We start from the raw sequence: 15995 nt of genomic DNA, 5'->3' as shown, positions 1-15995 counted from the left end.
CTCTGCTCATCCAGAGAGCAGATCCCGGAAGGACAGGAGCCTTCCAGAGACCCCGTTAGGTGGAGGATCACCCCTGCTCCGTCAGGCTCGGGGAGGCTGTGTAACCTGCCCGAGGACACAGAGCTGGGCTGTTCCGTCCAGGCCCCCACTTCCTTTCCCCTCCCCAAAGCGGCCTCCCATCCCAAGGGGAGGGAAGGGGAAGCTGCTGGAGCATATGGAGGGAACCCAGGATAGGATGTCCCATTCCCACTCTTTTTTTTTTTTTTTTTTTTTTAATATAATTTATTGATTTTTTTACAGAGAGGAAGGGAGAGGGATAGAGAGTTAGAAACATCGATGAGAGAGAATCATCGATCAGCTGCCTCCTGCACGCCCCCCACCGGGGATGAGCCCGCAATCAAGGTACATGCCCTTGACCGGAATCGAACCTTCAGTCTGCAGGCCGACGCTCTATCCACTGAGCCAAACCGGTTTCGGCCCATTCCCACTCTTAACATGCCCAGGATCCGGATTGGCTGCCTTCAGCCTGGGTCAGAAGGCAGGGGATGGAACGAGATGCTGAGGGATGCAGCCTCTCTCAGCACCCTACCTCACTGGGAGCAGTGGGGCCTGGCGTGGGGCTGCGGGAAGCAGGAGCCCTATTCGCTGTGCCATCTGGAGAATAATGGCCGGCCTGCCTCCCCTCCCTGCCCCACTCCTCGCCCTCTCCTCGCCGACCTGCCAGCAGTGGGATCTCAATGTCTCCCCGCCTGACACGGCCGACAAGAAAAGCCTCACTCGGCTGCAAGGTGCTTCCAAAGGGTTTATTGGCCGTATTTACATCTATTGCGAACAGTGAGAAGGCAGCAGGGGCCCAGGCCCAGACCCCGTCTCTGCTCCACGTGGTGGGGCCCGGGGACCCCGGGATCATCTTGTTCCCCGGGGGAGACCTGAGATGCACAGATGAAATTCTTCTTGGCTCGCCAAAACCGGTGTGGCTCAGTGGGTAGAGCGTCGGCCTGCGGACTGAAAGGTCCCGGGTTCGATTCCGGTCTAGGGCATGTACCTTGATTGCGGGCACATCCCCAGTGGGGGAGTGTGCAGGAGGCAGCTGGTCAATGATTCTCTCTCATTGATGTTTCTAACTCTCTATCCCTCTCTCTTCCTCTCTGTAAAAAATCAATAAAATATATTTTAAAAAAAAGAAATTCTTCTTGGCCCTTCTTTCAGGGTCTTGGGCCCCCAATCTCACCCTCTGAGCTCAGAGGCTGCCTCCTCAGTTCAAGGCACCGTCTGTGGTTAGGGGTAAGCAGGCGAGGCTTGTGGCCACTCCTGGCAGGCACCAGCCGGCCCTGTCCATCTTCTCTGCCCTGGTCCTGACCTCCATCTTGTCCTACGGGTCCCACGCTGGGCAGGGCCTGGCTGCGTAAATACTCAAACCCCAGCCCGAGGCCCTTCATTCCTGGACCGGAGAGGTTGGAGCCCAAGCACCATGGGGTGCTGGGGGGCCAGGGCTGGAGAGCCCAGCAGGAAGTGGGGGGCCTTGGCTGGAAAGATGGTGGCCAGGGCCGGTCTCGCTTCCTCCTCCTGAGCACCCCTGTCCCCATGTGGACGCAGAGGGCAGGGCTGAGGAGAGGAGGGGCAGCGATGCTTCCCCAGCTCCTCCTCTTGCTTCCTGCTGGCCAAGAGGAGTCTCCCCAAGTCATGACTGAGACCCCTGACAGCCCTGGAGGCTCTGGGGGCTCAGGAGCCTGGACTCCCACTCTGCCCTAGCTGGCAGGCCACTGGGCTGCACTGGGCATGGGGGCAGAGGCTCGCATGGAGGGGACACAAGGGTGAGGGGTGGGCTCCCGGTGGATGTCTGCCAGCCCAGGCCCGGCCAGCTCCCGCATCAGCCTACGCCAGGAGGCGGATGACCCCATTGTCCGAGCCCAGCAGGAGGTGGCGCTTGGTGGGCAGCAAGGCCAGGCTGGTGAGGGTGCCACGGAAGTTCTCGGAGCTGAGCTTGGTGGTGGCCTGGGAGGGTGGCTCCAGCAGGGAGCAGACGCCGATCTTGTTGGCCACGGTGCCGGTGACGACCTCGCTGCCGTACAGGTCGAAGGTGTGGATGGGGTCGGACGCCGACTTGTAGTGGTGGGTGGGCTTCTGCTCCAGCTCCTTCCAGACGGTCAGGGAGTGGTCGGAGGAGGAGCTGACCAGGACGCTGCCCTCCGCGGCCTGCATGGGGACAGGAGCGCCTCAGCAGGGCCCAGGGCCCCGGGGGCCCGCCGGCTCCAGGTCTTCCCACGCCCTCCCACCGTCTCTCCCGGGAAGACGGGACGTTCTGAGCGGCTGACAGGCTGCTGTCCTCCCACGTTCTGCGCATGTTAATTAATAGGAGTACGTGACCGCTTCGTTAACCCAGTCACCACCGCAGTCTGAGCACGTACTCTGCTTGGGCGTTGTGCGAGGCATGCCGCATCACCACCCAGAACCTTAGTGACCGCTCTCTGCGGCAGATGCCGCCATCGCTCCCATTTTACAGGGGAAAACGGAGGCTCAGGAACGTTAACTCATCACACCAAGGATTAGTCACACCAGGCTGACCCCAGAGCCCTCCTGGAAAGTCAGAATTTAGAGGCATCTGCAGCCCAGGGTCCCCTGGGGCGGGGGCGGGGGGGTCTGAAGGAAACCCGGGCAGCCTGTCTCCAGCAGCGTCAGTGCATGTGCGCTGGCCCGGCCTCCACTTAGGATGGGGAGGGAATCCCAGCTGCCAGGAAAAATCCTCCCACAAGTAGCCCTGTGCCTCCCACACACACAATGCAACGTGCCTCCCTGAGGTTCGTGATTGAGAATGGGTGGGGGCAGGATCCCCATGCCCGGGCTGCCCCTGCCCCTGCCCCTGCCCCTGCCCCCACCGGAGCAGCCCAGCAGGGGGCATGGACTCTGCTCAGTGGTCTGGGGGCAGTAAACAGCCTCGCAGCTGAGCTTTATTTAACCTGAATTGGGTCACGGACGGGACCCGACCCCTGATCCTCCAAGCAAGACAAATATGGACAAGGGTTACTCATTAGAACATCTCCAGGGAGCGGCAGGGTCAGCTCGCCCGCAGCGCCCGCCCCCGGGGCCTGCCTCCCGCCAAGGCCCCGCGGGGAGGCTGGCTCCGGGTGCTCCCTCACACCTGTCCTCGGGCGGGCGGGCAGGCACCGGGGAGATCAGCGTGAGCCTGTCCTGGGCGGGCCCTACACAGGGGTGGGGACCCGGAGGAGTGAGGTGGGGGGAGGGGCCCCAGTCTGTCACCTTGATCTGCAGGATGTCCCCTTCGTGGGCAGGCCAGCCCCGGAGAACCAGGCCCGTGCGGGTGTCCAGCAGCACCATGAAGCCCGAGGAGAAGCCGGCCACGACGCTGCGGCCGCTGGGACTCACGGCCAGGGCGCGGACCAGCCCCGGGCTCAGCCCGCCGCCCAGGCGGAACTCGTGCTGCGGGCAGAGGAAGGCAGGCTGAGGTGCCCCTGCCGGCTCTGCCGGCTCCAAGCCACGCTCCCTGCGGCCCTGCCCGGCCCTACGCCCACACAACTGGGAAGCCGGAGCCTCTGTCCCCCCCAACCCCGGGGAGAGCTCCCCCCTCAGAGTCCCCCCCCCAGGCTGTGCTTCTGTAGGTGGTCTGTCTCCAAAGAGAAACCACGCCCTGGCCTTCCCTCCTGGGGACCTCTCCCTGCCGCCATGGGCACCCAGGCCCAGGCTCGGGCCCTGGGACGTCCCTGACCTGCAGGCCGGGCTTCCTGCAGTCCACAAAGCGCAGGGTCGCGTCGGAGCTCGCCATGGTGACGCTGCTGTGGGGGGCGGGCATGACAGCCACGGCGGTCAGCGGGACCCGGCTGTCCGACGGCTCCACCACGCGCAGGGTCTTCCCTGGAGAGGAAGCGTGCGGTGGACCTGGGGTTCCAGCACCTCATGGAGGCGCCTATCCTCCCGCCCAGCCCCACGCCTGCCTCCCACACCCCAGGGACCCCAGGAAACACTAGATGCCTCTTGACCCTCCTGTTTTCCTGCTTTCATGGCCAGCCCAGACTCCCATCCCCGCCCCCCCCCACCCCCAAGGCAATGACTGAATGCTATCTCCCTCTGTCCACCTCAATGCTACTCCAACCCCCTTTTAGCTTCATTTCTCCCCCACTGAGGCCAAAAAATAATCGAGCCACTGTTTATCAAACACATACCAATGCTCCATGCTAAGCCAAACCCCTTTGTTAAGCTAAACCAGTGGTCGGCAAACTCATTCGTCAACAGAGCCAAACATCAACAGTACAACGATGGGCATTTCTTTGGAGAGCCGAAAACCGACTTCTGCGCAAGGGCCACGACGTTTCAATCACACTGTACGTGCGTGCCCACACGAGGTGTTTTTTATTTTTAATATATTTTATGGATTTTTTTTTACAGAGAGGAAGGGAGAGGGATAGAGAGTTAGAAACATCGATGAGAGAGAAACATCGATCAGCTGCTTCCTGCACACTCCGTACTGGGGATGTGCCCACCATCAAGGTACATGCCCTTGACCGGAATCGAACCTGGGACCTTTCCGTCCGCAGGCCAATGCTCTGTCCACTGAGCCAAACCAGTTAGGGCACGCACGTGGTATTTTGTGGAAGAGCCACACTCCAGGGGCCAAAGAGCCGCTCCCAGGTGGCTCGCGAGCCGCAGTTTGCCGACCGCCGAGCTAAACCATTTGTTCTGATTCCCATTTCCCCGACGGAAACACGGATGCTCCCAGCAGTCAAGACCACCCAGCAAGGAAGCGGTCAGGGCCGATTCAAACCGCGACCTAACGGACTCTAAGTCCTCACTGCTCCTCCGGGTGGCTTCCCTGGGCCACCCACATCGCACACCACCCCGCTCCCACCACGCCCCCCGAGGGCCACCCACAGCGCACACCACCCCGCTCCAACCACGCCCCCCGAGGGCCACCCACAGCGCACACCACCCCGCTCCAACCACGCCCCCCGCGGGCCACCCACAGCGCACACCACCCCGCTCCAACCACGCCCCCGCGGGCCCCCTGCCGGAGCCTCCCGGAGGACAGGGGGCGGCGGCGGAGGACAGAGGGCGGCGGCGCAGCCCCCGGGGCCGCTCACCTGTGAAGGGGTCGAAGACGTGCAGGGCACCGTCACAGCTCACCACGTGCTGCGGCGCCTCCAGCTGGCCCACGAAGAAGACACCCTTGCGGTGCTGGGCGTAGACGAGGCGCGGGGCCGTCTCGCTGGTGCCGTCCCCGGAGTTGTAGAGCGGCCAGAGGCGCACGGTGCGGTCCTTGCTGCCACTCAGGAAGAAGTCCTCGCCGCCCAGGGGCGCCACGCACCTGACGGCCCCCGAGTGGCCCGGGAAGCTCTGCAAGCGGATCTGGTGGAAGTGGAAGTGGGCGTCCTGCTGGCTCACGCCGATCTCGTACTGCCAGTAGGCCAGCCAGTTCCCGCTCAGCCCGTGGGCGCTCCGCGGCAGCTCCCGCTTCAGCGCGCGGTCCTCGCCTTCGTCGCCGCCGAGGCCCCCGCCGCCGCCGCCCGCCCCGGGGACGAAGCCCAGGACGCCCGCGCTCTCGGGCGGCGCGTCCTCGGGGATCTGGATGCGGTTCCCGACGAGCACGCTCCCGAAGGTCCCCGAGTGGCCGTCGTCCGGGGCGCAGCCCCCGCCCTGGGGGTCGGGCTCGAGGCCGGCGGCGCTGGGCTCGGCGGGCGCCACGCTGGCGGGGCCGCGGCTGCTCGGGCTGATGCTCTCCAGGTACAGCCCCGCCAGCTCCCCCACCAGCTCGTGGTTGGGGATGATCTTCTGGATGATGTCACCTGGGCGGAAGGGGAAGTGGTCCTAAGATGAGGGAACGGGTAGCTGCCTCCACCCAGCCGAGGGCTTGGGAGCCAGAGAGGACAGGGCAGGTACTGGCTGAGCAACTCTGAGCAAGTGACTCTTCATTTCTGAGCCTCAATCTGCCCCCCAGGAAAGTGTGGATGCATTCGTGCACTACGTACACGCGAGCATCTTCTCTCTGTGCTGGGCACAGATAGAGGAGAACAAACAACACAGGTCACGCTGGCCCTCCCAGAGCTTAGGTTTCAGTGGAGGGATGGCAGCGTATCTGACTGCAGGGCTGTTCATCCTACTCAGGGAGATGGCACCTGTTGGCCCTCAGCAGTGCCCGGCCTGCACCGTGCGGGAACCTAAGGGGACGGTGGGCTGCTCATTCCTCTCAGGCAGCTCGCAGAGACATCAGGGCATCAGCCTGATCGCCCCGCCTTCCCTGGGGAGGCGCTAGGCACTCCTGTGCCTCCTTGCTGGCACACGCTCGGTCCCTGAGATTATGTCACCTTGAGACGGGAAGTCCGAGGCCACCTTAGCTCTGGCCCAGAAAACGGTGCTAACACCCACCACTGACTCTGAGGGCAAGGGAGTACAGGCCCTCCCAGGGAAAAGGACAGCCTCAGGGGCTGTGTGCGGAAAGGGGCGGGCCAGTACCCAGCAGGCAGGAGAAAGGCACGTAGATGGTGTACGCCATCTCCAAGGTGAACACCTTCTGCAGCTCGTCCAGCAGGGCGGGGTCCACCGGCCGCTGCTGCCCGTCCGAGAAGGCCACCTCGAGCAGCTGGCCCTCGCCGTGGCCCGCGGGATCCAGGTCCTGGGGGAAGGGAGCCGGGGCGTCAGCCGAGGCCTCGGCCCCCTGCCCAGCGCACCCCCACCGGGCAGGTGTGCCCACCTGGTGCCGCGCCCCCGCCGGGCAGCTGTGCCCACCTGGTGCCGCACCCCCGCCAGGCAGCTGTGCCCACCTGGTGCCGCGCCCCTGCCAGGCAGCTGTGCCCACCTGGTGCCGCGCCCCTGCCAGGCAGCAGTGCCCACCTGGTGCCGCGCCCCCGCCGGGCAGCTGTGCCCACCTGGTGCCGCACCCCCGCCGGGCAGCTGTGCCCACCTGGTGCCGCGCCCCCGCCGGGCAGCTGTGCCCACCTGGTGCCGCGCCCCCGCCGGGCAGCTGTGCCCACCTGGTGCCGCGCCCCCGCCGGGCAGCTGTGCCCACCTGGTGCCGCGCCCCCGCCAGGCAGCTGTGCCCACCTGGTGCCGCGCCCCCGCCGGGCAGCTGTGCCCACCTGGTGCCGCACCCCCGCCAGGCAGCTGTGCCCACCTGGTGCCGCACCCCCGCCAGGCAGCTGTGCCCACCTGGTGCCGCAGCTCATGCAGCTGCGAGAAGACCTGGAAGAAGGTGGCCACGGGCTCGCTCAGGTGCCGCTGGACCATCTCCTGTCCGATGCGGAGGCAGATGAGGGCGATGAGGCTGATGGTTTTCAGACACAGGACGGTCCGGGCCTGGGCTCCGCTGGGGAACCTGGAAAGAGCTTACTAAGCTCCGGCCCCCCACACGGTGGGACTCGCCCAGAATCTGTCAAAAGCTGGAAGCGAAAGGTGCCACAAGCCGAAGCCGGTTTGGCTCAGTGGACAGAGTGTCGGCCTGCGGACTGAAGGGTCCCAGGCTCGATTCCGGTCAAGGGCATGTACGTTGGTTGCGGGCACATCCCCAGTAGGGGCTGTGCAGGAGGCAGCTGATCGATGTTTCTCTCTCATCAATGTTTCTAGCTCTCTGTCCCTCTTCCTTCCTCTCTGTACAAAATCAATAAAATATCTTTAATTAAAAAAAAGAAAGAAAGGTGCTACAAGGCCAAGTGGCCCAAGCCAGAAGCGGAAACTGAGGCACAGGAAGGTGTGGCTTGCTCAGGGTCACACAGCTGGGATCAGAACCAGGACCCCAGCCCAATGTCAGTGGACTCCCTCCCAAGCTTCCCGGACCCCACACCCCCCTTGGCCCCTCAGCTGGGCTGCTCCTCCCGCAGGATGGGGCCAGGGCCTACCCTGTGACGAGGGAAGTAAGGAAGCTGAGCACGGGCAGCAAGACCTCGTGGCTGATACGGGGCAGGATGTCCATGAGGGTGGTGTCCGAGAGGTACACAATGATCTTCTGGGTCAGAGTCACCGCGGCCAGCAGCCCCGCCTCCTTGCGGCTGTTCAGGCGGCTGGGGCTTGAGGCGCTCCCTGGGGCCACCTGGGGACACAGCGCCGATGAGGGCCAGGCTGCCCCTCGGATCCCCGGAGCCCCGCCCCCCGCGACCCCAGGTCAGCCCCTCCGCCCAGCCTGCCAGACCGGACACCGACCAGGTAGCTGATGTAGGGCAGGTACTGGTAGGTGAGGACGGGCTCCCCGTACAGGTGGGCGATGTGGAGGAGGCAGCTGAGCACAGGCCCCGACACCACATCGCCCAGGACTGGTCTCTTCTGGTAGATGTTGCCGGCACCCAGCGGGGGGCTCTCGCCGCTGCTCGCCACGAACTGCTGCCGAGCGGACCCTGCGGAGGGAAGGCCAGAGGCTCGAGGGCCGGCAGAGGGCGGGGGGGGGGGGCGGGGGGGGGGGGAGTCGGCCTTCCAGGGTCTGTGGTAGCCGCTCCCCCTCCCTCTAGCCTGGGGTCTGCCCCATGCCCAAAGGCAGAGAGAAGCTTACAGAATGGGGCCCGGGACCCAGGATGTGGTCTGCAGCAGGGGCGGGGAGGATCGCCTAGAGCAGGGGTCTTCAAACTACGGCCCGCGGGCCACATGCAGCCCCCAGGGGAGTCTGATCCTGCCCGCCAGGTTTTTTGGGCAGTGAGCGCAGCCAAGGTGTTACAGTAGGGATTAGTAGTTCATATAGTCCGGCCCTCCAGCTCTCTGAGGGACCGTGATCTGGCCCCCACTTTAAAAAGTTTGAGGACCCCTGGCCTAGAGGGGGCTGGAGATGGGTGGAGGGCCTGGGGGAAGTCTCAGCTCTGACCACGGGTCTCACCAACGTAACACGACGTCAGCAGGCGGAGCAGGTTGCGGGCCACGTGGCGGGAGGCCACCGTTGGGCCGAGCTTGGCGGCCAGCCAGCGGACCATCTTGCAGGCAGTGTCTGCAGGGAGGAGCGGCCCCTGAGCTCGCCAGATAACGGCGGCTCGCCACCCCACCCCACCCCACGGCACCCACCTAGCCCACTCTGGCTACAAATCTGCCAAGCCTGGCCTGAGCCTGGCCGCCCCCCGCAAACACACACACACACACACACACACACCACCGCTGCAGTGCCGAGGGGGCCGATGGGTCTTGGGCCTGAGGGCTGCTCCCTCCAGGTTATCCTTTCGGTGACTCTTCTCCAGTTCATCAGGGACACCCTGGCTACCGCCCCGTCTGATCTCTGCTCCCTCCCCTGCCCTCCACTCCCCCGGCTGAAACACGCTGGCCTTTCGCTGGTTTTCAATAGAACCGTGGCAGACTCTGAGCTCTGCGGGAGCTATTCCCCGTGCAGGGAACGCTCTTCCCCCGGCAGGCCCTGATACTCTGCCCTAGCTACTTCCTGCCCGTTGAACCTCAGCTGGCCCTACTTTCAAAAGGTCTTCTCTGGGCCGAAACCGGTTTGGCTCAGTGGATGGAGCGTCGGCCTGCGGACTGAAAGGTCCCAGGTTCAATTCCGGTCAAGGGCAAGTATCTTGTTTGCGGGCAGTAGGGGGTGTGCAAGAGGCAGCTGATCGATGATTCTCTCTCATTGATGTTTCTCTCGATCCCTCTCTCTTCCTCTCTGTAAAAATTCAATAAAATATATATTTTTTTTTTTAAAAAGAAAAGAAAGTCTTCTCTGACCCTGAAAACTAGATCTAAGCCCCATTTTATATTCCCTCGTAGCACCCCGCTGTGTCCTTTATAGCGCTACCCTAACGTGGGCTTACGCTTACATAAAACCGTCTTTCACGTGGCATCTCCTCTGCCGGGTGCGGGCTCCAGGAGGACGGGCCCACATCTGTGCTGTGTGCAGACCTGCTCGATCCACTGCCTGGCACAGAACTCACGCTCTACAGACGCTGAGTGCAAACCAGAGGACCGACTGACCCACTCAGGCTCCGGCACTCACCAAGAAGGATCTTCTGTTCTTGGCCCTCCGACCGCTCAGTCAGCGGCTCCTCCTCTTCCTCCCCGTCTGCCCCGCTGCCAGCGGCCACATCCGGATCCATGGACAGCAGGGTGTTGGAGAGAGTGAGCTCAGGTGCCCCCGGGACTTCATCTTGCTTCTCCTCTTCCTCCCCCTCCTCCAACACCACGCAGCCTTCCTCTTCCTCCTCCTCCTCCTCCTCCTCCTCCTCCTCCTCCTCCTCGGAGCCTTCGCTCTGCTTCAAGTCCTGGCTGCTGTCACCTGACCGGAGGCTGCCCTTGTCCACGGTGGCTCCCCCTTCCTCGGCAGCCGGCTCCTCGCCCAGGGAGGTCTCGCTGGTGCTGCTCTTGTCGCTCAGCTGGCCCAGGCTCACCGCCTCCGCCTCCTGGGGCTGCGGGGACTCGGACACATACAGCCCCGCCTGGAAGTCCTCCGCCTCAGAGAGGTCCGCCTGGTCGTGGAAGCTGACGCCGGACGTGTAATCCGGGAGCCCCAGGCCTGACGAAGCGGCAGGCTCCCCGTCCATCGGGATCTCCTCCCCAAAGGCACAGGAGCTGGGCCTGGCCCCCGGGAGCCCGCTGTCCTCGTCCTCGGCAGCCCCCGCCAGGCCCTTGCTTTCCTCCTGGGAGGCCTCCGCACCAGCCAGCACCTGCAGGACGTGGGGCAGGAGGTGGACGAGGAAGGCCTGCAGGCCGAGCCGCACGATCAGCTGGACCACGAAGCAGTCCGTGTACAGGTAGAAGCGGCCGTGGAGCCGGCAGGGGCTCTCGTAGGCACCGATGAGGGGCTTTAGGAGGTACTTGTTAGCATTTTTGGGGCCCAGGGCCTTGGCGACGGGTTCAAACAGGTACCAGGCCGTGTACACGGCCGTGTGCTCCTCGGACATGAGGGACAGTACGAAGGGCAGCAGGATCTCCAGGCCCTCGGGGGTGATGTCGCTCAGCACGGCACCCAGCTGCTGCCACAGCGCGAAGACCAGCTCCCGCCCCTGAGCCTCGTCCTCCGCGCGCCTCTCCTGGTACAGGAGGATGAACCTGTGCAAGGCAGGGAAGTAGGGAGGGAAGGGGACCGCAGAGCTGAAGGGGCTGAGGAGCTGGGCCGGGGAGGGCGGGGGCAATCCCTGGGAGACGGGTCTGTACGCAAACAGTGGGCCCAGCATGCCGTCCCCGGCTGTGGCCGGGCCTTCGGGTCCGCTCAGCTGCAGGAGCGTGTCCAGCATGGGCTGCAGAGACACGGGGATCTCCTTGGGATGGCGCGTGCAGAGCCCCCGAGCGGCCTCGAAGCGCGCCCGCAGAGGCGCCTCGGGCGGCAGCGATCGGATCCGGGTGGCGAACACCATCTCGGCCAGCAGCACGCCCAGCGCCTGCATGTCCCGATGGAGGAGGTCCCGCAGCTGCACAGGCGGCTGCACCCGGGGCTGCGCGGGCACCTCCAGCGGGCCGCCCAGACCTCTGGTCAGGAAGTTGCCCAGCTTCTCCAGCTCCTCCAGCGCTTGCACGGGATGGAAGCCCTCCGGAAGGAGGATCTTCCCTTCCTCGCCTTCCCCGGGGTCCGTCCCCACGGCTCTGTTCCTGCGGCCTGGCCGAGAGGCGGAGGCCACTGAGAAGGACAGGAGGCCTGGGGGAGCTTGGCCAGAGGAAGAAGAGGGAGCCGGCGGGTCGCCCGCTTTCCCGGCGAGGGAGATGGAATCGAGGGCTTCCGTGGCCTGCTCCAGGTCGTCTTCCCCGGCCACGGGTCTGTCCCTGGCCCAGCCAGCCTCGCAGGGAGTGGCCTCCAACACCAGCCTGCCCACTCCGTTGGCAAGCTGCCCCGGGAAGTCCTCCCGGCCGGTGCTCTCCTGGATGGTCTGGAACAGCAGCCTGGGGATGAGTGGCGGCTCAGGGGCCAGGGCGGGAGCCCCCGCCAGGCGCTGGGGGTGCGGCTGGTCAAAGAGCTGCACCACCCCGTAGTTGGTCAGGTGCGTGTGGGCATCCACCAGGTGCAGACACACGTTCTTCTCCTTCACGGCGTCCTTGCCCTGGAGCTTGTAGCCGAAGGTGAGGTCGATCCAGTGGTGCAGGTCCCGGGACACCTCGCGGCTCTCCAGCAGCAGCCGGTGGGCGGCCACAAACTCCTGGCTGGAGCCGCACCAGGCGGGCACGTCCAGGTCAGGCATGTCAGGGTGGATGGAGCAGAAGATGGAGGGGTCGGTGTAAAACTCGGGGATGCACTCGTCCGGGGTCCAGCTCTGCATCCGCTCCATGCTGGCGGGGTACTCGTTGGGCTCCCACTGAGCCCGCACGTGGCCACAGAGCACGGCCCGGGGGGTGCGCCGGGCCTTGTACACGTAGTACGTGATGTCGGAGAGCACGTCTGAGATGTGATGGGGCACGTGGGGCGGCTCCCCGGCCCCCGCGCCGCCTGCCACGAACGCCTGCCTGGTCATCTCGTACGTGAAGTCCAGCTGCTTGTCCCCCTTGTTGAGGCGGAACTTGGACTTGCGCAGGTCCCGGAAGCGCCCGTGGGACGTGGTGAAGTCCACCACCCAGGGCAACACGGGGTGGTAGTTGGGGTCCCCCTGCCGCCGGCCCGCCAGTCGGTTCAGCTGCATGAGGTAGTGGAAGTTGCTGATGCGGCCGTGGACCCAGTCTAGCACCAGGCACCTAAGTTCCTTCTGGCAGGAAGGACACGCGGGTCCCCCTCCTCGCTCCTCTCCACAGTCGGTGCCTGCCCTGCCCCTCGATGCGGGGGTCTCCTCGCTCCCGTCCTCCTCCTCCTCCTCCGGTCTCTCGTAAGCACTCAGGTCCAGCCGGAGCTCGCTGCAGAGTTTCTCGTCCACAGCGATGTCGTGCAGAGTCAGGGCCCCGCAGGCCAGCCCCTGGCGGTGGCAGGCGTCCATGGCCCGCAGCACACGGAAGAGGAGGAAAAGCACCTTGGCTTGGCTGTTGGTCAGCTTGGCGGGGCTGAAGGTGACCACATCGTGCAGGGTGAACTGCACATAGGGGTGCACCACGTACAGCATCGCCGGCGACTCCAGCAGGGCCTCAGCTCTCAAGAGGCTGGGGCAGGCCGGGCTGCCCCGAGGGGGGCAGGGGCCATCCCTGGCATACGCTGGGCACTGGGTAGTTTCACCCACGGGCAGGAAGGGGCAACCATAGACCCTCTGCAGCGCTTGTCGTACTGAGTCCAGGGCAGGGACAGTTGAGGGGGCAGGGCTATGGCTATAGGGCTGCCCATAGGTATGATACGCGTGGCGCCATAGGTTGCGATAGTTCTGGGCAGCCACATCCTGCATGAAGCGATTGAGGGTCTCGGGGCTGCAGGAACCCTCCTCAAAGGACAGGCCCCCACCCAGCGGGTAGGACAGCCTCCGCTTCCGCAGCCCGTGCACCTCTACTCGCGTCCAGCCTGGGGGCAGCCTCTGCACTGATCTCTGCAGGAGAGTCCTGACTTCCGCTTCGCTCAGGCCCTCTGCCCGGGGGCAGGGCCCCGGGGGCACACGGCGCTGCTCGCGGAGGCTGGCCAGCCAGCGCGCGGGCACCAGGGCCACCACGTGCTTGCCCCCAGGGGCTGGGGCCAGCTGCCGGGCATCGATGTTCAGGTCCCTCTGCACGCTCTGCAGCAGCTCCTCCATGTCCGGGTTTGGGGGCGGGGACCAGCCCTCGGCCCCGGAGGTAAGGGAGACTTCCCGTCCCCAGGTCCCCAGGGCCATCCCCCTCCCAGCCGCCTGGGGACCGCGCGGGGTGGAGGCCACGGCCCTCCTCGTGACAGCTTCCGGGGTGCCGGATGGGCGGAGCAGCGGTGGACGAGGGCCCGGGGCTCGGGCGCAGGCGGCTGGGGTGGGCCCGGGACCGAGGAGGGGAGGGCGGGGCGCTCTTACCCCTCCGCAGGGTCCCGCGCTCCGGGCGCGCCAGGGAGGACACAGAGCGGTGCCTGCACCGGGCTCCGCCGTGACGGGTCAGCTGACGCGGCTCACGTGACCGCCCGGCTCGGAAACAACCGCACGTGGCTCCGCGGGGCGGGCGGGACCCCGCCTACCGCCCGGGCCGCCGCCCCGCGGGCCCCGTCCCCCTGCGGCCCGGCGCTCTGCTCCGAGCTGGCGGCGGCTTTGCTTCCTCCGGAGCTGAAAGGGGCCCCAATCGGCCCCAACAGTGCAGAGGAGTGGGCGCTGAACTGCCCACTAGATTGGCCCTCCCCTCGCTGCTCCCTTCTGCACCATCCCGAACACTGATGGAAGGGAGGGCTTTTTCCAGAGATAGAGCCCTAGGGGACTGATCGCCCCTCCCGGTTTTACAGATAAGGGACTTTTGACGACTTTCGATATCAAGTCCCTTCATCCCCACCGTACTGGCTTCCAAAAGAAGGAACTTTTAATTTTCCAAAACTTGTGTGATCAGGAACATTCCACTTGGCCTCGCAGAACCTAGGGAGGATGGCGGTTATTACTGTTTATGTATTTTACAGGTTTTCACCAAAAGCCATCAAAGAGGTTTGTCCAGCCGAACTGCTGAAACCGGTTTGGCTCAGTGGCTAGAGCGTCAGCCTGCGGACTGAAGGGTCCCGGGTTCGATTCCGGTCAAGAGCAGGTCCCTTGGTTGCGGGCACATCCCCAGTGGGGGGTGTGCAAGAGGCAGCTGGTCGATGTTTCTCTCTCATCGACGTTTCTAACTCTCTATCCCTCTCAATTCCTCTCTGTGTAAAATCAATAAAATATATATTTTTAAAAAAAGAGGTTAGTTTAAAAAAAAAAAAAAAAAAGTCCAAGTGGCAGAAGGGAGACTTTGAAGCTGGTGCACACACTTTCTGCCCTGAAGTCCTCCCAACTGGCGGCTCTCTTCCAGCCCCCTCTCCCCCACACATTTTTTTATTTTATTTATTTTTTTAAATTCCTGACGACCTTCGGGAGAGAAGTGGCCCAGGCTCAGGGGCCTGGCGTTCTCAGGAGGAAATGTTCCCTAAGACTTCCTGTTTGAGATCAGCTTCTGCCCTGCCAAGGAGCTTGCTTGCTGGGGCAGAGCCTTGCAGATACCACAGTGGGGGGAGGTGCAGCCCAGGATAGTAAGTGAAACCCAGATTCCTGGCAGCAATGCCACAGGACTCCTTCAGGGGGTCTTGGTTCTGACTCACTTGCAGGACAGAAAGGCCATTGTCTGCCGTGAAACCACTGGCTGTGTTTTGAGTCTCACCCCTAGAAGGTGGTGTAGTAGTTGTGTAGGGGGTTCCTTAAGGTCACTTAAGAAAAACTGAAGTCCAAATTAGAGAAGAGACAGGAATGGCTCTGCTATAATCTGATTCCATATTTTTCTCTTTTTTAATTTTTAATTTTTATTTATTTATTTATTTATTTATTTTAAAAGACTACCGGTATTCTTTTTTCTTTTTTTTTAATATATTTTGATTTTTTACAGAGAGGAAAAGAGAGGAACAGAGAATTAGAAACATCGATGAGAGAGAATCATCGATCAGCTGCCTCTTGCACAACCCCTACTGGGATGTGCCCGCAACCAATGTACAACCTTGACCGAAATTGAACCTGGGACCTTTCAGTCCGCAGGCCAATGCTCAATCCACTGAGCCAAACCGGTTTCGGCTCTCTCTCGTTTTTTAATCCTCACCTGAGGATACATTTTAATTGAGAGAGATAAACTTGGATATGAGAAGGAAACATTAATTGGCTGCCACCCTACCAGAGACTGAACCTGAAAACTACCGGTAGGTATGTGCCCCGACAGGCAATCAAACCCAAAACCTTTTGGTGTGCGGGTCAACACTACAACCAGCTGAGCCAGGGGCTGCTGTGTCCTCTTTCTTGAAGGGGCAGCTGGAACCCTTGAAGTGCTTGGTCATCGGACCTTGGTCATAACTTACGACCACTAATTAGGATCTAGGCACCATGCTAAACACTTCCCTTACCTCGTTTTGTTTAATCCTCATTAGGATTAGAAAAATTACTACCTTAGGTAACTTGCCCAGGGTCACATAGCTAAGAAGGTAGAGCCAGGATTCAAATCCAGGCCTATCTAAAACCAATGTTCTCTGTACTCCTTGGCCACAGCACTATTATTCTTTCCAGCTGGAAAATTAGGTGTTCCTG

At 63.1% G+C, this 15995-nt stretch overlaps 1 protein-coding gene across 1 annotated transcript; it reads right to left on the bottom strand.

Moving 5' to 3' along the window:
* Positions 1–788: 788 nt before the first annotated feature.
* On the bottom strand, positions 789–13882 carry WDR81 (WD repeat domain 81). Its single transcript, XM_084862826.1, has 10 exons — positions 9905–13882; positions 8804–8911; positions 8143–8333; positions 7842–8032; positions 7156–7321; positions 6463–6622; positions 5094–5795; positions 3725–3870; positions 3259–3438; positions 789–2196 (listed from the first exon to the last, which is right to left on the bottom strand). Exons 1-10 carry the CDS (start codon positions 13611–13613, stop codon positions 1876–1878), a joined length of 5874 nt encoding a protein of 1957 aa, XP_084718952.1. The 5' UTR covers positions 13614–13882; the 3' UTR covers positions 789–1875.
* Between the last annotated feature and the right edge of the window lie 2113 nt (positions 13883–15995).

The sequence above is a fragment of the Pipistrellus hanaki genome (assembly GCF_964339955.1).
Source record: "Pipistrellus hanaki genome assembly, chromosome: 16".
NCBI classification, from domain to species: Eukaryota; Metazoa; Chordata; class Mammalia; order Chiroptera; family Vespertilionidae; genus Pipistrellus; species Pipistrellus hanaki.
Note: the sequence above shows the minus strand (reverse complement) of the source record. Positions and strands in the feature narration are given on the sequence as shown.